General features: G+C 41.7%; 3 protein-coding genes across 4 annotated transcripts; all 3 read right to left on the bottom strand.

The window, feature by feature from the left end:
- Window positions 1-255: 255 nt before the first annotated feature.
- On the bottom strand, window positions 256-4,363 carry kbtbd7 (kelch repeat and BTB (POZ) domain containing 7). The gene has a single exon (XM_004568018.3). It carries the CDS (start codon window positions 3,963-3,965, stop codon window positions 2,094-2,096), a length of 1,872 nt encoding a protein of 623 aa, XP_004568075.2. The 5' UTR covers window positions 3,966-4,363; the 3' UTR covers window positions 256-2,093.
- Window positions 4,364-5,150: 787 nt separating this feature from the next.
- Window positions 5,151-7,755, bottom strand: wu:fc50b12 (uncharacterized). Its single transcript, XM_012923746.4, has 3 exons — window positions 6,990-7,755; window positions 6,718-6,881; window positions 5,151-6,386 (listed from the first exon to the last, which is right to left on the bottom strand). The coding sequence occupies exons 1-3, from the start codon at window positions 7,008-7,010 to the stop codon at window positions 6,152-6,154; spliced, it is 420 nt and encodes a 139-aa protein (XP_012779200.1). The 5' UTR covers window positions 7,011-7,755; the 3' UTR covers window positions 5,151-6,151.
- A 129-nt stretch (window positions 7,756-7,884) lies between these two features.
- On the bottom strand, window positions 7,885-20,958 carry slain1a (SLAIN motif family, member 1a). Of its 2 annotated transcripts, XM_004568017.5 has the most exons (9): window positions 20,251-20,952; window positions 18,775-18,911; window positions 15,210-15,326; window positions 13,592-13,702; window positions 13,251-13,400; window positions 10,634-10,969; window positions 9,707-9,895; window positions 9,224-9,566; window positions 7,885-8,765 (listed from the first exon to the last, which is right to left on the bottom strand). In XM_004568017.5, exons 1-9 carry the CDS (start codon window positions 20,679-20,681, stop codon window positions 8,690-8,692), a joined length of 1,890 nt encoding a protein of 629 aa, XP_004568074.2. In that variant the 5' UTR covers window positions 20,682-20,952; the 3' UTR covers window positions 7,885-8,689. The 2 variants fall into 2 exon arrangements, with proteins under 2 accessions (XP_004568074.2, XP_076730943.1); XM_076874828.1 differs by lacking the exon at window positions 9,707-9,895 and having other exon boundaries at window positions 20,251-20,958.
- Window positions 20,959-22,071: the final 1,113 nt, after the last annotated feature.

Below are 22,071 nucleotides of genomic sequence, written 5' to 3'. Positions count from 1 at the left end.
ATACTTATTTACATACAGACATATCACTCAACCACAAACACTTCAGTAGGTATCCTCCAAGAGCACAAATATATTAACCTCATACAAATTTGTACAACTTACAAAACAAAGAGAACATCTAACAATGGAAATCCATTAAACAGAGACAGTCTCAAATAAATACAAACATAAGATTTATTTAAAAAAAAAAAAATCATTCTGCTTTTCTGTAGCAATTCAATCAGTCAACACATCATGAATGTCTCATAAAAAAAAAGTATTACCATTAGTTTCATTAATGACACATTTTTCTATTAAAACTCAATCCTCCTAGAATTAGAACCATGTTTCTGTTTTGCACCATATTAAACTCACAATACTCACAAGAACACTCTTCAGAACCCAAACCTTCCAGTTTCACCACGCAGTGGCAATAAATACGACTTCTGTAAAACTCAGCACTACACACACTTGTAACTCTGCAGCATACACTGATGTTTATTTGACACATTTACCAAAAACAGCTTTATAATCCACAGCCAAGCACCCCATCTACTTCAAGAAACTTCATTATTCATCAGAGAGACAGTCGGGACTCCACTATTTTAACAGTTTATTTTGTAAACCCAGCTCTGGAACCAGCAGCTCTATTTCTACCATGCCTTCGCTGCATGTCATTACCCACAGTTCCTCCCCCTTTACTCCCAAAACTGCTTGATAAAAACCCCTGACTAAGAGTCACTCATGATTATACTCTTCAGTGTTTTCAGAGGTGCTGACTCAACTTTATGGTCATTGTTTTTGTGTGATTCATTATTCTGCTGATGAGGATATGTAATATTTTATCTCCACCATTTATCTCAGTAAGTGCAAATAGCGTAGGGGTTGCTTGGCTGGGACAATGGCTTCTCTGCAGTCTTCTGGCAAGCAGATAAATCATCACACCCAAGCAATACTCAAAACCCCTCCCCCCCCAAAAAACTGTTGCAACACACACATTAAAAATAAAGTATAGATAAGAAAACACACACATACACTCTGTGATTTCAAACAAAACCATTTGTCACCAAAACATTGTGATCGCACTACATCTAAAAAGGAACCTCTGTCATCGCAAATGGGCTAAACCTGAGAGTGTACAGTACATTGGCTCCTAGACTTCACGCAGCAGTTTTTGGAGCACCGCCCGTGTGTGTGTGTGATGTCGCTGTGTGCATCAACTACATAAAAAGGACCATAAATTTTAAAGCCCAGTTCATAACCAGTTCGTTCATAGTCATAAACAAGAGGCACTTGAGATGTCTGATATGACAAACACTCAAGCCATGATTTCACGCTGATCTTAAGCTTGCATGCTCATTTATTCACTCTAAAGAGAAAAGGCTTACCCAAATAACTCTTCATGTAACATAATGTTAAAGCTTAACAGCGGCTCTCCACTTAGGAGTACTAGTGGGCACATTCGTAGAGCTTTAGGTTCTTCTGTAGCTCTCTGGTACAGCTTTGTCAAGCGACATCACTCGAATATCTCAGCTCGAGTTTGACGTGGACAAATCTCTCACAGGCTCTACGAGCTAGGAGAGAAGGGCCTCAGGAAGCATGTGACGAAAGCATTACAGATGTGGCATCCATGTGAAACCTTTAGGTGTTGCACGCAAAAGACGCAAAGCACTACTGCTAATCCATAATTTTTTTTCCCCTTTTCTACTCCTTAAACTTTTGTTTCACTTGCACTTTCACTGACACTCTGTTTCCACATGGATCAAGTGTAGTCCCACAGATTCTCTGACATTTTTGAACCAGGAAAAGCAAGGTTGGAAGTAACAGCGTTAAGTGAAGGCTCAGTTCCAGCAATTATTGCAATTATTCCCAATTAGTAACCCCTGTATTTGCCCAGCAGAAATGCTGTGAAAGAGGCACAGTAAACATTTTCTCTGGTTTTATGCATCCCAATATTAACATTACTGATCACACGTATGAAAATATTTTTTTAACAACCTGTGCTTCTCCTGACTGTTTTAACACTGAATAAATACTTCAATGCTCCCCGTTAGACAAAACCAACCTGTAAAAACCCAATAATTTAATTAATTTTGACACTGCAACACACTTCACTACCAGTTCTCATCAGAGAATGAGCTAGAGCTGCCAGAGTCTGAATCTGCATCTGTCAGCCCATCAAAATCCCAGTCTGCACTGGAGCCACTGTCATCGTCCTCCTCTGTGGAGAAGCTGTGGGCAGAGCTAAGGCACGCTGGGTAAACACGCGTTGAAACACATACGGGCCCCAGCGTGGACACGTACACCGCCATGATATTCTTCCACGTGTCCCTGGCCGGGTCGTACTCGTGGATGAGGACTCTGTTCTTGTTGTGCTGCAGTAAAGTCTGAGTGAGGAGGAGCAGCTTGCCGTTGTGTTGGATCACCTGATAATTTAGAGCTCGGCTGTCGATGGGAATGTCGCCGAGCCTCTTCCACTCGCCCCTAGTGGGGCTGTAGGCTTTCACCACAGGGATGTCGCACACACAGACAATCTGGTCCTGGAACACACAGGCCTTGTGAAGCTTGTCTCGCCTCAGCGACCCACAGTGGCGCCAGCGGTTCCTCTTGGGATCGTAGCAAAGCATTCGCCTTTTGTTCACCACGTACAAGTGGTCATGTAGGGCTACCACCTGCATTTTACCCAGAGAATGAGGCAGAGGAGCCACAAACGTCCACTGGTTCCTCTGGACGCTGTAACACTCCACCTCCTTCAGTCTGGCATCCGTCACCGGGTTTCTTCCTCCCAGAAGGTACACATGCCCGTTGAGGTAGCCCATTCCAGAATGTATTCTGCCCAGTGGCCTCTCTGCCAACTCCTGCCAGCTGTTGAGCACAGGGTTGTAAAGCCAGAAGTGTTTCGAGAGGTGGGACGCCAAGTACAAGTTGTTTTCAGGGGTGGCACAGGCGATTAAGGACTCCATGGTGGAGCGTTTGTAATCCTGACTGCTCAGATCCTCTAAAGGAGGGGCCATGAAGTACAGGTCCTCCGAGTATGGGTCGCAGCACATTATGTTGTCATTAGGTAGGCCAAAGAAGAGGATCATCTCTTTTGCGCTCACACCTATTCTGTGTTTTGGCACATCCAGAGTAGCAGACATGACACAGCCGTCCTCGGGGGACTTGTTAAAAAATGATGCCAGGTATTTCTCAATGAAAGGCCTTGCCATGAGGCTCTCCAGGTAACACTTGTCCTTCTCAGTGAACAAGTTCCAGCGGACACACTTTAGTGCTTGCAGCGCATCCTCTTTTTTCTGTGCTGCGTTCACCTCGATCCACTGCAGAGCAGCCGAGCACACCTTCTTCTCACAATCCACATCCAGGGTGTCCAGAGACAGCAACTCCTTCAGCTGCTTCAGGTCCAGCTCGCAAAGATCCCCCCCATTACACACCAGGCCGAAGTTCCTGGCAATGAAAGCTTGCGCATTCTCCTTCAGCTCGGGGTTATCATAGGTGTCAGCAAATTTCAGTACCCCCACACAGTTAGACAAGTCCAGTCTCCTTGTCATGAAACAGGAGCAAGCTTTCCTGATGTACTCCAGCTGGAGCATGTTGGCCGCTGCATACAGCCTCTGCACGTTACTCTCCGTGATGGTCACCCTGCCCGTGTAGCAGTAATCGATGATGACGGACATAGACTCAGGATCGACCCCACGGATGACCACAGTTTCCTGCACGCTCTCGTTTAACCCACCGGTGAACATGCCTTTGAAGTAGGGGCTAGCAGCTGCCAGGACGTTGCGGCTGCAGAAGAAAAGTTGGTCGATGGCACCTCTGGTGGGGTTGCCGCTGTGCTCCAAAGACTCCTCTTCATACTCAACTCCGATAGTAACGTCCCCGAGCAGTCGGCAATCGTAAAGCAACTTCAACCCGTTCATCAAACCCCGAGCGTGATTGGCGTCCTCCAGCACCTCGGGACCACTGAAGCAACTCAGCGCCGAGGCCATTGTTGCAACTTAAGCGATTAGTTAGCTATTTCACGTCGGCCAGTGTTTCAAAAAGCACCGTGTGACGCGGTAAACATGCTCGGTAACGCCAAGTTCCCCGAGCTCTGATAATGACACGTCCGTTTACACGTGAAAATCAAACATAAGCAGTGTGGATAAATGCAACAGCGATTTAACAGCTGAACGGTCGCCGGGATGTCTGAAATCCGGCAGCTGTCGGTCTGTAAATGAGCATAATGTCACGGTCAAAGTAGAAAAAGACCCGCACACCACTTCCAAGGAGCTGCTTTACCGATAACGTTCATTTTCACTAAATTCCTCCTCGTTGCTGTTTTCTGTTTTGAGTGTAGCAGCTGGCACAAACGTCAACACGGCCAGGTTTTGAGCTACATATTCCGAGAAGAACTTCCACAATAAAGTACAGTTGTACGTATAGATATCGCGCGTTCTTTTAGTTCATCTTTTTAAGCAGTGCTATACGCTCTGGGTGGGTTTTAATATTCTATTTTGATCACGAATCTCATTTTAAAATACGCAAATTAGTATTTTAAATCAAATTAAACAAATTTAAAAAATCTTATTTTGAAGGCTTCTTTGATTAACTTCCACACTGGCTCGTTGCGCACTCATACAACCTTGCTTAAAAAAGAGTGCCCTCTGATTGGTTTGTGCAACTGGGTCAACTGAATTTGATTGATTGGAACATAATATGGTTCCTCCCACTACTTTCCCCTTTGCTAAAGCGGATAATTCTGGAAATTAAACAATGGACCTCTATGTCTTTTGTGTTTACTTGTATTTTTATATAATTGTGTTATATATATATTTTTAGAAACTAATACTATTTTGTAATAATCTTAATATATCTATATTTCTTATATGTTTATTTGTATTTTTATGTAATTGTGTTATTTCATTTTTATATCATTACCATATCTTCAATTAATCCTTATGTATTATTTCTAATTGCTCACGTGGTCTCAGTCCTTACTGCCTTTAAGCAAAATTATTAATGTAATCCTTTTACAGTCAAATTTTACATTTTGTCCTCAGATAATAATCAAATCAAATCAAATCAAATCACTTTTATTGTCACATCACATGTGCAGGTACATTGGTACAGCACATGTGAGTGAAATTCTTGTGTGCGAGCTTCACAAGCAACAGAGTTGTGCAAAATACAATAATGTAAACAAGCAAAATACAAGAATGGCTACATCTGAAACTAATAAATATATGTACAATATATAATAGTATATGCATTTCTGGATGTGTATACTAAATATTTTTCTACGTGTGTGTGTGTGTGTTAATTAGTTAATAAACTAACTAATAGAAGTTTAGTAAACTAAATTCTAAAAATAGATAATAGATTATTAAGCTGAGGTGAAGGCGGTATCATCATCTGTGGTGTCATCCTTTCATCCAACTCTCAGCGTGAATCAATAAATGTGTTTTATGAGTCCCTGCTCTCAGTTAGATAGTTGTCCAGCACATATTGCCACTATAAAACTATAATATTTTAATTTAATGCTTAATAACTCCCCAAACCCCATTTATGATTAATACTGAAGTCTCTATAGTCTGGCATGGGCTATTTATTTGATTTGCTGTAACACATTAGAGCTTCTTCTCTGTGGTATATGTGACAGCCAGACACTATGCATAAAAAATATGAAATATATGGATTCATACCATCATTAAAAAATCATGTCCCTTGCACTGCAGTTTAGTATATGCATCATTCAGCCACATGTGCATATTGGCCCTTTATGGTCAGATGTTTGTTTAAATGCAGTATACATATCCACCAATAATTATCTCTCCTTAAAATGGTCCCATCAGCCATACCTTACTACAGACTTTTCCATTTACACCTGTGCTCTTTGTAGCCAACTATAACAACATATATACACAGTTGATCCACATAAACTGTCTTGACCTTTGTCGTTTGTACATCAATTAAAATAAATAAACTTTTTGAAATCAAAAGTTTATTTAGGATTCCAAAGACAGCCTTTATCCTTATTGCAAAGCTTTAATTTCTTGCACTACAAAAAGTAGCATATATCATGATTTGTTGGTTAATTGACTCTGAGTCCATTTGCTTCTTTGCAGTATCACATATGCACATGTAGAACACAAATTACAGACATAGCCACAGCTACTTGCGTTTTCACCCAGGTTTAAGTGAATCTACGACTTAGGTCGTTGATTTTACGTAGTGCGTCTCGGTTGTCGATGGTCCTGTGGACTGTGATGAGGAAGGGGAAGGCAGAGGGAAGCTCCACCCTTTGACTCAGTTTCTGGTGACCCCAGTGAAGGCAATGCAGTCTCTCAGCCAGGTCCCGTCTGCCAGCTCGTTCCAGTCCGTCTTGCAGCAGCTTGGTCTTATTTGGCTTGTCCCATGACTTCTCGTACCTGCAAATAAAGAGGGACCTCTAAAAAGTATTTCATGGAAAGAAGAGAAATTCACTGATGTATAAAAAGCCAAAAAAAAAAGAACTGTATAAAAGTGACAGAGTGTCTAGAGAGCCCAAGTGACCATGATAAAACACAAATAAGTTATTTAAGTTTCTCACATGAGATTGCTGGGCATCTGCTTCAATTTCTTAAGACTACAATGATTTCAGATGACGTATAAAATTGGACTAAACACTGCTAAGATAAACAGATGTTGCCTTTTGATTTAGAAACACCAGTTTCTAAACAAAGCACATGCTACTTTCAAAAGTATACACACAGACTTTACCAGCTTTCCAGCATGGCCTTGGCCTGGACACTCTTCTCTGTAGAGCTGGCGTGGAAGCGTCCTATCTCAGTTCTGTTGAAGCCAAGCTCATATGCCAAAACTGTCCACTCAAAACCAAGCTGCCTGGAAATCTCCTGCAGCGTCTTTAGATTGATCACAGCATCCTGTAGGCAAAAAAAAAATAAAAAAGAGGGGAGGGGGATTCCATTGAGAAAAACGATCTAGTATAAGTGATCTGCGCAAAAGTGCAGAAGAAAGCAGATTAGACATACCTCCTGGGCTTTGTTGGGCATTATCAAAAACTCCAAAAGGTCAGCACTGTGCACTCAATATCTGTCTTCAGGTCTGGTTTAATGATTTTGCGCAAAAGATAAAAGATAAGAGATTTTAGTCACCTTTCCTGAGGTACAGTATGTTAAAGTAGGGCGTGTTTGAGTGTTACTCTGGAGATTTAAAATCAACATACTCACTTGTTAAACATTAGTCACTTTGTGACCACCTTGTGACACTAACAGCTGCCACAGTGAATCTTCCAAAACCTCAAAACCCCCTAACTGTAATGTGCTAAAACTGAATTCTACATTTATTTTTTGAGCAGTAGCTTCCATAATATCAGCGATATTAGCATTCAGATATACTTTACACTTGAAGGAATATAGGACTGAACTTGGTTTAGTATTGTATTTTTACTAGGGAAGAATACAGGAATATGGTTTCACCCTTAGACCACCATTACTCCAAATGCTTTTAAGCTGAGTCATATCTGAGTTAAAGAAGGCATAGAGTTTGAACTGCAGTAAGTAGAGCTACAACTCCCCATTCATCCATCCCTTCGCAACTTTTCGATGGCCAGGTCATGGGGGGCAGAAGTCTAAGTCCCCAGCCACCTGTTCCCAAACCAGCCAGGAGACATAATTTCCTTGGTCTGCTCAGGCATCTCGTACTAGTGGGAGATGCTCAAAACAACTGGAGGCGTTCAGACATAAAAACAAAAAGAATTGAGGCGTTTCTGTGTCCTAGAGAGCCTATAGTTATGCCTTCGTGGGCAACATGCTCCTGGTAGGGTTTCCACAGCTCATCACTGGCTGCAATCCCTTTCCCCTTTTGCAATTTACCTATTTTCCCCCTCGATTCTTTACAAACAATTTTAATGAAGAAGAATGAAAAAACGTTTTGAAATGCTTTTATTCACTTTAAAAATTCACTTCCTCTTTAATTTCTTGCCATCCATTAAAAGCATGAGGGCTCCTTGTGCAATATCACTGCAGCAGTTACGCTTATCAAAGAACATTTCGGAATTGAATGTAAACATTAAATAAAAAGAAACTAAACAAAAGATAAAGTGTGTACAAGGTCATTAATGGATCTAATACTGAATGTGTTAATCAGAATTCTGATCCAAAGTGCTGCAAGGTCCAGCCAATAAGTATAACTAACATAAATTACATTACTTCTTCTTCTTTTTCACTTTTTTTTTTTTTACAGGCACGGGAAGTAACAAAATTCCAACTTCAGGTTCAACTTCATATCTGACACCACAGCCTGAAAAAAATAGTACTTCCGAAACTAATCATATGAAATCATTAAAAGCATGTACAAAAGCATGGGATATATTTTTCTAAGCTTTCGGTTGGAGAGAGACGTTTATTCTGCTCAATGCAAGAATTAACAACGACAAACCAAGAAACACATATCAGAGAGGATCTGTTTCACATTTAACAGCTGATTATCAGAGTATTGCCTGGTTGTTTCATGGTGTGTCAAGTCAAGGTTAAGATCCAGCCTGCTGGACCTGCACACTCAACAGTCCTCACTTTGTCCTTCAGCAAGGAGTAGTGCTTATATTCATGATATCTGTCACTCTCACAGGTCGCAGCCCAAGTCTAGAGACCTGCTGAAAGAGACATTTTAAATCAGCTGGTGCCTACACAGCGATACCCTGTGCACCTCTCAAATTTCAGCTTATTTGGGTTCAGTAGCAGCCATCTTTCCAGCTGCCGTCCCTCAGGGCACTCAGAGCAGCCAGGCTCTTTGGAGGAGTAAGCAAACTGCAGACAGAAAAAAACCCAATATTATATAAGCATATAAGTTAATCAAAGATAAATAAAAAGATCCATCATCCCACAAAGAATCTTGTCTGTTTCTTTTAAAAGTTTCAGGAATCAGACCTGTGAATCCAGTGTGGTAGGTGAGAATTCTACCATTGAACCACCGATGCCACACCTAAAGATTGCTACATTACCACTCACCCACATGCTGAAAACACTAATAGTCTGACCAGGTTTGTCATCATATACTTCAATTGATTAACCAATTCATGGCTCAGAAAATTATTTTTTTACTGTCATCAGAGGATGAATTTTACCACCTCTGGTGATCCCCTGAGATAACCTTCTCATCAGGTCTAAATTTGAAGTTATCAAGTGCCTTTTTGCACATGCTCGTCAGTACTCATGTTGTTGTAGTTCTCCTTTAAACCCAAAGGAGTTAGCATATGTGTGCTTACCTGCGCGTGGGTTGGGTGATTTTACTGGGACGTGGAACGCCACTTGTTCCTATGAAGGAGGCTGGCCGAGGGAGGGAACTGCGGGGGACAGCTGACTGGTTGGTGCTGGTGGGTTTGAGGGCCTGTGGCAGCAAACTAATGCTGCTGCTGGGTTTGAGGGGTTGAGGCAGCACGGCACTGCTGGAGATGGAGTTCAGACTGGCAGAGGTGGACAGAGAGGTGGAGGTGGGTCCCTGCTGGACTGTGGGGCTTACGTAGGCTGTCGCTTTTAGAGTGTGTCGCGCTGTTGTAGGGAAACTCCCGACACTCTGGACTCGCTGACTGAGCTGGCCTGGGGAAGGAACTGAAGGAATATTGTGAAGCAAAAGTGTCACTGCAATCCCTAGATTTTTAGTTGCCATCATTAGGCTGAGCGTTAACAGTTTATAAAAGTGATTTTTTCCTTTCTTTGATCATTCGCACACATAAAAACAGGCGTCTTACTGGAGGATTGAAGTCGTGCAAGCCCACTCGATGAGTCAAAGCTCTGGCTGTTCCGGAGGGAGGGCATCGTTGGCAAAGAGGAGGGACCGTGGGAGGGTGGGTTGACAGGGGAAGCCAGGCATGGAATGCTGGGGACACTAGGCATGCTGGGAGCTCGGATCAGGTTGGGCATGCTTCTTCGCAGCTTGTCTATGCAACAACATCAACAAAGCTGATCAGGTATTGCAGGTGCCCAGTTAGCATTTTTTTTTTTTGGCTTTTCAAAGTTTTAGGATTTTTTAGGGGACATTTTGGTGAATATGAAAGTAAGCGCTTTTAGCAAATATTTAATACATAGCATTTTCTCCTGTAGAAACACATCTTAGTTTTACACTTTAAATTTAAGCAGAATGACACGTCATATCCATTAATGAATGAATCTTTTCTTGTGGTCCACTCAAAATGTTGCACTATTCTTTTATCTATACTGACTTAATTGAACTTAGGACTTTAAAGAGGGGGAAAGTCTAATACTTGCTCCTTAAAGTAACAGCAGTATCAGTCTTAGACAGTCATGCAGTTATCTCTATAGACTGATATCTGCATATAAAGACACGCAATCTGTAGAGAAGGGACAACTGTGCTTTAATAGCTTTCTGTTTGCATTCCTCTTTTAGTCTAATTACATCTGAGCGGGCCTTGGTTGCATGCAGATAAACAGTGTGTGAAGAGCAAAATGATTGCATTTGCTGAAATGCAATCTTGAAACACTTAGCTATCACCTGATTAACATTTATCAGATTTTAAAATCTCTTCAGCATTTATAAAGATTGACATGCTGATAGAACAAGAAGTGTGGTCTACTGGAAGTCCAAAGATACTGACTGATCACTGAGTTTTTAACAGTCCTCTATCAGACATGTTCCCAGATCAGATCAGGTCACTCACCTGTGCTATTTGTGTATACTGTTTGTGTCTCTGTGATCAGGCTAGAGGGTCCAGAGTACTGGGAGTGTCCACTGAGTGAAAACTGATGGGTGGTTGAGCTGCGTCTGCAGTCTCTGAAACTGGAGAAGGTGTGAGAGTGGGGCAGGCTGCCCCGCTGCATAGAGCCTGTGCGGAACAGTCGAGGCTGGGGAGGTGGGAGCTGGTCGTAACCCTCGTCCTCCTCGTCCTCCTCCTCGAGATCCATCTGACTGCGCCTGAGGGTGTGCAAGGAGAAGCTGGAGCTGCGACGGCTGGCCGTGGCTGTGGCTGAGGTAGAGGCGTAGTCTTGTCGGAGGCCTACAGGGGCGACAAATCAATGCATTTGTCCGAGGAAAGCACGAACCCTACGTGGTATAGGACACATTTCCTTCTGGAGGCGCCCCTCATTCATTATTCACTTACTGAATCGGCAGACCAGACTGATATAGAGAAGTTTATTCTGAAATGTCCTGCATAATTTAATAGCACACAAGCGCATCAAGATATCACTTCCTTTCAACTTCGTAAAGGTCAAACATTTATGTTAGTGTCAGCCATTTATTGGCAATGTTGCACAGTAATCTTTTCCAGTCTCTCCACAAGGCAGTGCATTACTGTTTACAACCAGAGTGGCTGTCAAACAAACACAAAAATCTCAGTCCACGAGGGCCGGTGTCCCTGCAGGTTTTAGATCTCACCCTGGGTCAACACACCAGAATCACATGATTAGCTCATTACAAGGCCTCTGGAGAACTTCAAGACATGATGAGAAGGTAATTTATCCATTTAAATCAGCTGTAATGGATCAAGGACACATCTAAAACCTGCAGGGACACCGGCCCTCGTGGACTGGGATTGGGGGCCCCTGCTGTAGTGTATATATAGAAGTGTTCACGCATTAGTGTTTAAAGCAATGTCAAACAATTTTCATGCCTTACAACAAATTTGTGGGTGGCTGCAGGTACGTAGAGAAGAACTTCAGTGTGACAGTTGGTGTCTGATTAAGGACTGTTTATGCTGAGGCAAGAGTGATTTGCAGCTCCATGCCATCTATCACTGTACCTGCTGGTGTCCAATCAACACCGAAAGACTTGATTCATACGTCTCAGATATTCTCTTATGTTTGGATGACATGAACTCCAACTGTGTTTTCAATCTCATAAAAGGACAGCATTGGCACATACTGCTTTGGCAAAGGGTCAGTTAATCAGTTTCCTATGAGCAGTGTTTCTACATGTTTCAAAATGTCACACTTTTCCACAATCAAGTTTTCAGATTTCTCGGCAGACTTTTCAGACCATGTCTGCCATCTAGATGCAAATAATAAATGTTTATTTTGTAAACAAACTGCCTTACTTAATATTTAATATTTTAGAAGAGAAGAAGGGTTATAAAAATATAGAGCATTATGTGGATGAAGCAATGTGTTAAATATTAAATTCTATGTTGTGACACTGACTGGATATTCTGACTGCAGTTTGATATAATGGCTGCATTGTAAAATTATTATGGGTAATTGTATATAAAAAACTATATTTTTAGATAGGTGCAGATATATAATCATGGATCACAGCATGAATATGTATATATTCATGTAGAAAGAGACTGTGTTTAGATATGTATATGTATTTATAGCTAGTGCATATGTAAATATTAGGCTATATAATCAGGAACACAAATATATGATAAATTAAATAGGGGGAAAGGAAGTGAACAGGAAATGGTAGATATTTGGGGGATTTCAGTCAATGGGGTTTCATCACAATAATATAATACTTGTCTTTTATTTTGTTCTTGTGTGAGTTTCTTTCAGTTATTAACATTTGATACTTAAATGTTCAAAATAAAGATTTCATTCATCCATATATTCTGACTGCATTCTATATATGTGCGGTTAGTTCATACCAATCATTTAACCCAAAATTCAAACAAGTTAAATGCACGGTATTTTACTCAAGTTGACCAAGTTACCTTCCTTTCCTCCATCACTAAGTAACTTATATGATGGTTATTATGATGTGACTGTGATGTTTTGTTCAGGGATCTTCCAGTTTCACACAGTTTCAGGCACTTGTGCAGAGCTGTTTTCCAGTCCTGTGATGCACAGGCGTAGAGGCAGCTCTGCGTAGGAGTGCGCTATGCGTCGGGTGTCGTACTTCTTGCCTTCCTTTTCTCGACTGTAGCCCACGCTTTCTAACACATTGGTAAACATTTTGGCTGCGATGGCTCCCTGCTTCAAATGCCTCGAAAAACATTCTGCTTATATCATTTTTATTAGCAGAGATGAGAAGAAATTAAGAGGAGCAGTCTAGAAACATTAACAGTTTCCTAGATTTTGCTTTTCTAATTCATTCAATTATTTGCTGTAACAGTTCTACAAAGCCTAGCAAAGTGCCTCTGCAAGCAGCTGCTGTCCTTTGCGTAAGCCATAATTCAAACCACCGACCACATTTCTATGTCGGAATATAAAGTGGACAAAACACACACAATCTGACAATACCATTGCAACCCATCACGACCTCTATCTGTAGCAGCGTTTCCTCAAATTTCTCCTATTTTCCCTCACATTTTGTATGAAACATCTAAACAGTCCACTCACTCTCCTCCTGAAGTCGTGCCATGACCTCCACATCTGTCATGTCCTGCAGTTTGTAGCTCATGGAGATCGAGTCATCTTCCAGCTCTGACACACCCACCTCGCTGTCCAGGGAAGACTGAGGGGTAATCGCCGCGTGCCGACGGCCCACGTCTAAAAAAAACAAAACAAAAACATGCACGTCAACATCCCAACATTCACTTTCAAAGCATTTCTCTGACCACGTCTCTGAGTTGTGAAATTTATGTGTACATAACTGTCGCAGATGGATGGTAACTCACACCTGATGAAACTGTAGAAATTAATGACACGGCAGAGGAGACGTGTTGCGGGTGATTTCTTACTGTGGAGAGTGGAGTTTGACAGGAAGGTGGGTGTTCTGTCAGCGAGGCTGCAGCTGGCCCTGAGAGGGAGACTCGGCTGGAGATAGGACTGACCAGATGACGGCAACGGAGCTTCAAAGGAGAAAATCACAGCACGAGAGAGAAGAAATTCAATCACTGATGACTAGCCTAACCTGCACTCTCTGCTGTTTGTGTTAATATAGAACACAGATGAACGAGCTGAAGGAGCTGTCTTCTGGTGGAGTCTGAAAGTGCTTGCCTCCATCTGTTTGAGGGTATGACCTTATAATCTCCTCCCTGCAGTTTGGTGTAATCTGATTGTAAACTCCAAGGAGCAGGTTGTTTAAGAATCTGGGTTATGTAGCGAGTTCCAAAAGCATTTTGGAAGCAACAGATGCTTTTGGCTCGATGTTGTTATTACTTTTGGATGAGACAACAACTATGAGGTCAGCAGAAACGGTTTTAATACGAGCAATGACGATTATTGCGCCCTAAAGGCTAAAAGGCTTTGAATGTTGCCAATGCAAAATTTTAGCTTTTGCATTATGTGAATTTTTTCCTGTCATTTGCTTTGTTTTGTGATGTTGTTAGATTTTGTTTTCAAGGGGTTAGAGACGCAGGTTTGAGTTACCTTGCAAAAGTTGCCCAATTTAAAGAGAAACGAGATTAAACATTACCGTCAAGGTGTCACTATGTTAGCATGCTTCAATTAATTCTAATTAACTAATTAATTAAGTTACAATGACTCTTTAAAAAAGAAAACTGTTTTTTTAATGTTTCATTATCGCCCACTCGCACTAGAGTAAAACCTGGATGGCAACATCCAATTACCTGGTGATTGCACTGATAATTTTTGCTTTCAACCAATGGATTGGCCCTAGATGCATAGAGCATGCAACTCCCTCAACTTCTGAGCAACCAGAGGAATGTCAACTGCAAAGGTCTGGTGGGAGGCAACCTGTCTCAGACTGCCATCCTGTGTGCAAGGTGTCACTTTGCAATAGAGGACTTGTTTCCGCTGGCTGTGTTCTGGTTAAATTCAACTAATTGCAGTCGTGGTCCTCGTCTCCATTTCAAAAACAATGAGCTCATGTTCAAGTTTATTGTACACTTTGATCGTGCCACAGTCTCCAAAGACTGTTTCATCTAGTATGACTGTACCATTGTTGAAATCACTTCCAAGCATCTTTATTTATAAGGGCCAAATCACAGTCACCTCGAGGCACTTTATATTGTAAGTTAAATACCCAGTGGACTGGCTATGTATGTGTGTGAATGTGCAAACCCATTAGGATTCATCTTTGTCTGTAGAAGATCATCAAATCAAACAGTTTTTGAGAGATTTCAGTTTGGGCCAAATCGGGGAACCAATCAACAAACTTTCATTTCCATCCACAGGCCAACTCTGACAGCATGCTTACAAATGAGATAATAAGAAACGTAATAATCCCCCACCCCCCAAAAAAATAATGGCTCTTTTAAATAGTGAAACTTACCATTTAACAAATTAGTTTGTTTAGTGATTTCAGTTTGTAGGTACATACTGACCCACTAAGCCTACCAGATGTAAGAGTGTCTGTTTTGTGGTTAGCAGGAATCAGATGTGTATTGGTGTTACCTGAGGACTCGGTTAGTGCAGCAGGTTTAGTGTAAGGCAGGATGGGGCAGCTGAGGGTGGAGAGCCCCTCTATGCAGCTGTACGGACGAACGGAGGACACTCCTCGCCACCGCTTTGCTAGAGACAGGATTGCAGGGAAGGGCATGTTAGTCTGATTGCTTTAGCATGTAGCACAAACATACAGTACATGGGTTATATATTTTAAGACACTCTGGCCAAATGTTAATCTGCTTCTAGCAGATCAGTACTGACCTTGCAAATGTCTGAGCTCGGACAGAAGAGGCTCATACAGTAAGACGAGGTTTAGCTTACCACTGCGGCTTATTGGGCTAAACCGCAGTTATCTTTTGGCTAGGTCTCAGGATAAGCAGGGATTGTGCATGTAGGCTACAACCCATTCCCAAAATCAGAATTAGATTTACTATGAACTAGTTTTTTTGGTGTACACGGTTTATTTATAGTCCTTAAATGTGATTTTCATTACTTTATTCATTTTATGGTTCAACACTACAATAACAGGGATAGCACAGTAGGTAGAGTGGTGGCCCCATGATCGGAAGGTCGGGGGTTCGACTCCACTGAACGGCTACCCTGAGGTACCCCGAGGTACCCCTGAGCAAGGTACCGTCCCTACACACTGCTCCCCGGGCGCTGCATTGGTGGCTGCCCACTGCTTCACTGGGTGAATGGGTTAAATGCAGAGGAGCTATTTCCCTATGGGGACTAACACACACACTTTACACTTTACACTTAACATGCACTTTATTAACGGCAACTAAGAGCATTTGGGTTTGGGTTACCAGATTGTTTGCTGTCATATCTATTAATTTCTGATAAATAGCCATTAAAGCAATTAGTTGCAATATAAAAAACCCTAGCTACAGGGTACACTTTTAGAGGATGATACTATTATTCTTGTTAATTAATGCCAACTAGCAGTGAGTAAATTCAGCTTGGTTACATAACGTGCATTCAGTGTGTCTGATTGGTAGTCTGAGAGGGTTACACCTGACAAAGTGGAGCGTTCGGCACTCCTGACACAAATAAGCTCAAACTCCACTGGATGAAACTAGCATTCACAGCCAGTTGCACCAACAATGGCTGCTGGCTCTCAAATACAAGGATGTATTCATGACCCCGAGGAGGAGAGCCAGCCTTCCCCGAATACAGCTTTAAAGGAAGAAGAGAACCGTCAACGGCACAAACACACACCAAAAAACATCAACACAGACACTAACAAATATGCATTATCAGGTCACAGTGTGGAGACCACCCACAATTAATATGAAAATATTCCATCACAGGAAATTCTTTCGGATATTAAAGTCAAAGCACGCAGGTGAGCAGCATATAGAGCTTTGAAAGTACAAGTCTCTTGCACAGGCTCTTGGTGCAGGGAGTGCTGAGCGAATCTGACTCGACAACCCATTTAATGTAAGCATGTTTCTATGGTAACCATATCCCCATGCATGAGAGCAGAAACTATAAAGCACCAGATCTGAAACTGGGCCCAGCAGCAAATATATATTTAATAGCACGCAAGTATATGAGCCGTAATGATTTTGGATTTAGGTTAGCTCGTACATATGTCCCATTATCATTTCTGAAACCTCAATAAACCCCTTGCCCCACTTAGTGGAAACATGCTTAGAGAAAAGGATATTATAGCATGCAAAGACTTTGCTTTGGTCTGCCACGAGTAAAGGTTATGCAGCTGTTAGTAAAACAAAAACTGTGAGGATAATGACAGAGACCGTGTTAAAATGAAAGCAATGGTGGATAAAATGCACCGTCATTGTCAGCAGTAATATTGTTGGTAACTAAGTTGGGTTTCAACCATCTAATCCTTAAACAACTTTTGTTTCAATGACTTTGCTAAAACAGTATTAACATATACATTTAGCACAAAAACTAAGGAAATTTGAGTTTGGTCGACTATTTCTTTGTTGTAACAATGCTTCTTGACGATAACTGTTGGAAAGTCTGTTTATTTCCCCTTAAATGCTGCCATATTTGCAAGAAAAATGCATTTGTGTGTTGAGCAGCACAGCTGAGTATGTAGGTTGCGCCTGTGAAAAGCTGGTGACCAGCATGTGAGGAGGAGGTGGAAGGCTATTGTGGCCGTGTATGTTTCCTATACATGCTACAAAGGCCCCTGTTTGTTAAATGAATACATTGTTAAGCTGTCAGTATGTCTTGTTTCTTCAGACTTCAATCATCCAATCCAATAAACAACACGAAACAAGAGTCAAAAGCAGAATGAGCTGTTTGCTGTTGGCAGAGAAGATCTGGCAGGTTTTCATAGATTTGGCAAAAACTCAGAATCAGTATGAAACTGCAGTGATTCAATCAGGCCGGCCGCAAACTGCAGACATACCTGTGATACTAGTTCATCATTCAAGAAAGTGACAACAGCTGTACGACATATATGTAAGTGACAGAGTTAAAATCAGCATGTGTTTTATGGGAATGTTTTTTCCCAGAAGAAGCTGTGGAGAAAGAAAATTTAAGGCTGTGAGATGTAGTCATCTTACTTTGAACAGCCATAAAGCATATAGACCAGCACAGGCCAAAACTGAAAGGCTGTTAATGTGCTCATGGGCATATTGTTATTAATATACATGCTTTTAATATAAGATCAATAGTCTATGTTTTAATATCATAGTTACTGTCACTACGGAAACGCCATTTGATTCAAAGACTAAGTAGCTACAATAATAACAGATTTATCGATTCTAGATAATCACAATAATCAAACTGTTATGATCATATAACAGATAAAGGAAAAGATAAAATCAGATCAAGACTGGATCGTCCATTATGAAATCTCATACAGCACAATATTTGTAATACCGTAGTTTCATGCTTAATTCTCATAATGCTGTATGTGAAAACTATGAGTGGATTGAGTTATGAGTTACTCATGAAAATAGGTAATTAGGTGACATATAAGTCTCGCAAAATGTATATCAAATATGTTTTTTTAATAATTTATTTTGCAGGCTACACTTTATACTTTATTTTTATTTATAACCTGTATTTAAATTTAAAATGTAAAAATTCCATCACTTAAAATATACTTTTTTCATAAAATCCAGTAAAATCAGGCTGTTATTAGAGGTTCAGATGGTGCAATGATGATAACTTAATGAAAGCTTTATAATTATTTCTGCATTATTTTGCAGTGAACACAGGGTTTAGCCTTTCATGAACACACATCAAGCTCTTCCAAGGTGATCTTTCTTTAATTCATGTATAAATATCTTCATCTTTAGTGGATCTTAAGTACAGCCTGAGATGTGTACACGTGAGTCCTCTGCTACTCCAAAAATAACCACTCACTGAGAACACAGGGTGAAGTAAAACTCACAACTTTAAAGAGAGAGCGAGTGAAATGTTGGAGCCGGTGAGCTCTGTGCAGTGAAAACCTCCCACGGTTCACACGCTGCAGAAGAAATTCTGCTGCACATGGAAACATTTTGTGTGAAGTGTTTTTCAGCTTATGATCACATTTCAGCAGCCAGCGAGGCGGATGTGGCCACACCTGGGGCTAAGTACACTGTACCTTGGTCCAGTCTGTGACAGAGGGTCATTTTAGCGAGCTCCACCTCAGGCCCCGGGTGGTCCAGTACCTGCCTGCACCACTGGAGAGGGCTGAGGAAACTGTGGCCATGCAGCTTAGCTTTGGGACTCACATACAGCCTGGAAAATGCAGCAAAAAAACTGTTAGATCTTGTCACCTTTACAGGCAGCCCATGTTCTTTTTTTTACACACAAAACACAGATGATAAATTAACTCGGGGCTGCTGTGTATTTGCAGTGCAATCAAAAAATAGTTGCTAGAGAGCAAAGAAAATAAATAGCAGCTCAAGATCTCAAAGAGTGTGTTTTACAGCCCCAACATTTCTCAGCTGCTATTACCCAGTGAAATAAAACCACTGTGGCTGTGTGATTTTTATACAATCCAAATGCCAACCAAATGCCCTAAAAGCTTCTACAACATGGGAAGAATCTCTGGGACCCAGACTTGGAACTGAAACGGAAAATGGACGGACCAAATGCATAGACTTGCAAATGGCAATGTTATCTTTTCTGTTGTGAAATTTAGTCAATGATCAATTAGATGGAATTAATTTTTATGTAGTACATGAAATTATCAACCTATTTATCAGCAAATCTCTTCTTCTTCTTCTTTCTTTACGGATCGCCACAGCACATCTTCTGCCTCCATCTCACCTCATCCTCTACCATGAGTGAAAATAATTTAATTGACCTTTATCGTCAGCCAGAAAAGAAATTAAATAAATCCCAAGAAATTGCACGTTTGTCACTGTGTGTGTGCCTATAAATCCTAGTATACTAGGTTCCCGGCCTGAAGCTAAATATCTAAGGAAAAGAAAACTTGCCAGACAGAACTGGGCTTTTTTCCCCTCCAGCAACTAGGCCACAGCATTACACTGACTTGGGGGTGGAAGGGTAATTGTGTTAAATGTAGTAAAGCTATACCAGCACAGCGGCTGAACTGTATCTCATCAGCACTGCATTCAGCTGTGTGCTACATTTTCCACATCGTCACACCAGATACATAAAGCTGGAAACGGTTCAGCAGTCAGATACCTTAGTCTACAGCCTGTGCTTCAAAGTAGAACACAACACACAAAGCCGAGCTGTTTGATCAGAGGCTGAAGGGGGGTCATTGTTTCTAATTTCATCCAGCGCTGCCTACTCTGAATAGATACCTATGCTGCACGCACAGTGCATGCTGGGATGCCCAAAGCTTGTGTCAGATCTGGTTTTTATTGTTTTGCTCCTCGTGTAAGAGTCACTCTATTTGCCAGAGTCTGTAAGTCTGTTCCACCAAAACAGATGCAATCAATACATACGATACATGACATACACTGCCTCAAAATGATGGCTGGTTCACTGTCATGTGGCCCATGAAGCATGTATTAGGGTCAGACCAACAGAGGGGGAAACTGACTTTCACTGTAAATTCAAACAAGGCATGTAATGAACTGGTAGACATAAACAGAGCAGTTACCAGCTATCAGGCTCTAAGACGGGGAGCACGACGTTGAGGTCCAAAATCTCAACCTCATCCAAAACAGTCGTGTCTCCAGCGGCGCCGCTGTCCTCCACAGCGGCATCAGGAGACGCCGAGCTCGGCTGAAAATAGGCGAAAGGTTCCTCCGCTGAGCCTCGAGGTGCGGGGACACTTGAAACGTCATATTTAGCAGAGAAGCTGTCGCTCGCGCACGCCGTACCCCCGTGCAGACACGACAACGAGGTCTGAAGATGAGGGCCGATGGAGCAATTGTTTACAGCGTTCGCTCGAGTCCGCAATTGTTCGTTTTGCTTCTCCAATTTTCGCACCAGTTCCTGCAGCTTGAGCACCTCGAGCTCCGCGCTGGTAATTTTATTGTTGCCATTGACGTCTGCCATCATCTGGGGGTTCAACACCTCTGCTTCCATTTGGTAAAAAACACATTGAGATGGGCGGAAAAATAAAGCACGGCCTGTCTGCAGAGGGTCCTCTTCTATTCAGAGAGGGTGTCCAGATTCCCCCCTTTAAGCTGCTACACACACTCTCACAGATACACACTGATGATGCTGCTGCTGCTGGGATGACTGCACAGGCTCCATCTGATTGGTCAGCAGCTTGGAGTTCAACTCCCATCGCACCACTGCTGAGGAAGTATTTATTATAGGCACACACAGAGCGGATAACCTGAATGTTATTCTCAAGCTACACTTTCGGTCTTGCACACAAACAAACAAAAAAAACTAAAAAACGACCCCCCCCCCCCCCCCCCCCAAAAAAAAACAAACAAACAACAACAACAACAACAAACAAACAATATAAGTAGCCCAGTACAACTGTGGGGGGCATTTAAAAAATACTCATTTATTTTTTAAAAAAATAACAAAAAAGTAGCTACAGCAATGGCAACCACTTCAATATGTACTCCCGTTTCGCTGCTTGTTAATGCAGTTATGTTTGCAGGTACATTTAAGCATGCAGACATGGTCAAGACAACCTGCTGAAGTTGCAACATAGCATGAGATTGGAAAGGAAAGGAGATTTAAGTGACTTTGAATTTGGCGTGGTTGTTGGTGTCAGACAGCCTAGTCTCAGTATTAGAGAAACTGCGGATCTACAGGGATTTTCCCACACAACAATCTCTAGTGTTTACAGAAAATGGTGGAAGTGAGCAAAACGTGTGTGGGTCAAAAAGCCTTGTTGATGTCAGAGGGTCAGAGGAACATAACCGGATTGCTTTGAGCTGATAAGAAGGCAGTCACTGAAACAAACAATCGTTACACCCAAAGTATGCAGAAGAGCATCTCTGAATATACAACGTGATGAACCTAAAGGGTGCACACACTCACCAAAAATGCACCATAGTGATTTGAAAAATGTTGCCTGGTTTGATGAGTCTCAGGGTTTTTTTGTATTCAGATGGCGGAGTCAGAAATTGTAACGAATGCGCAACGTGTCAGACCAGCAGCAGAAGACCACACCAGGTGTCACTCGTTAAGCTCAGCCTACAGTTTGCATGGATCACCAAAAGTGGACATCCCTTTATGACTACAGTGTATCCATACTCTGATGGCTGCTTCTAGCAGGATAACGTGCCATGTCACAAATCATCTCAAACTGCTTTTTTGTGACATGACCACAAGTTCAGTGTACTCAAATGACCTCCAGAGTCACCAGTTCTCATCCACTGAAGTACTAACAGGAGATTGTCATTATATGCAACTTATAAATCTGCAGCAACTGTCTGAAGCTGTCATTACAATGTTCGGCCTCTTTAGAAGTTCAAATTTAGCATAATTTAGTCCTTATTATGGGCTATGT

This window comes from Maylandia zebra, linkage group LG16 (genome assembly GCF_041146795.1).
Source record: "Maylandia zebra isolate NMK-2024a linkage group LG16, Mzebra_GT3a, whole genome shotgun sequence".
NCBI lineage: Eukaryota > Metazoa > Chordata > Actinopteri > Cichliformes > Cichlidae > Maylandia > Maylandia zebra.
The sequence above is the reverse complement of the archived record's forward strand: the minus strand, read 5'-3'. Positions and strand labels throughout refer to the sequence as shown.

Bases quoted from the DNA above. Each gene is read 5' to 3' on its own strand.
- kbtbd7 (XM_004568018.3), bottom strand. From the start codon at position 3,965: ATGGCCTCGGCGCTGAGTTGCTTCAGTGGTCCCGAGGTGCTGGAGGAC.
- wu:fc50b12 (XM_012923746.4), bottom strand. From the start codon at position 7,010: ATGCCCAACAAAGCCCAGGAG. The intron at 6,882-6,989 runs GTATGTCTAATC...TTTTGCCTACAG, and splicing joins TGCCCAACAAAGCCCAGGAG to GATGCTGTGATCAATCTAAA. The intron at 6,387-6,717 runs GTAAAGTCTGTG...CTTTATTTGCAG, and splicing joins AAGGCCATGCTGGAAAGCTG to GTACGAGAAGTCATGGGACA.
- slain1a (XM_004568017.5), bottom strand. From the start codon at position 20,681: ATGGAAGCAGAGGTGTTGAACCCCCAGATGATGGCAGACGTCAATGGC. The intron at 13,703-15,209 runs GTAACACCAATA...TCTCCTTTGAAG, and splicing joins TGCACTAACCGAGTCCTCAG to CTCCGTTGCCGTCATCTGGT. The intron at 9,896-10,633 runs GTGAGTGACCTG...GTTGTTGCATAG, and splicing joins AGTATACACAAATAGCACAG to ACAAGCTGCGAAGAAGCATG.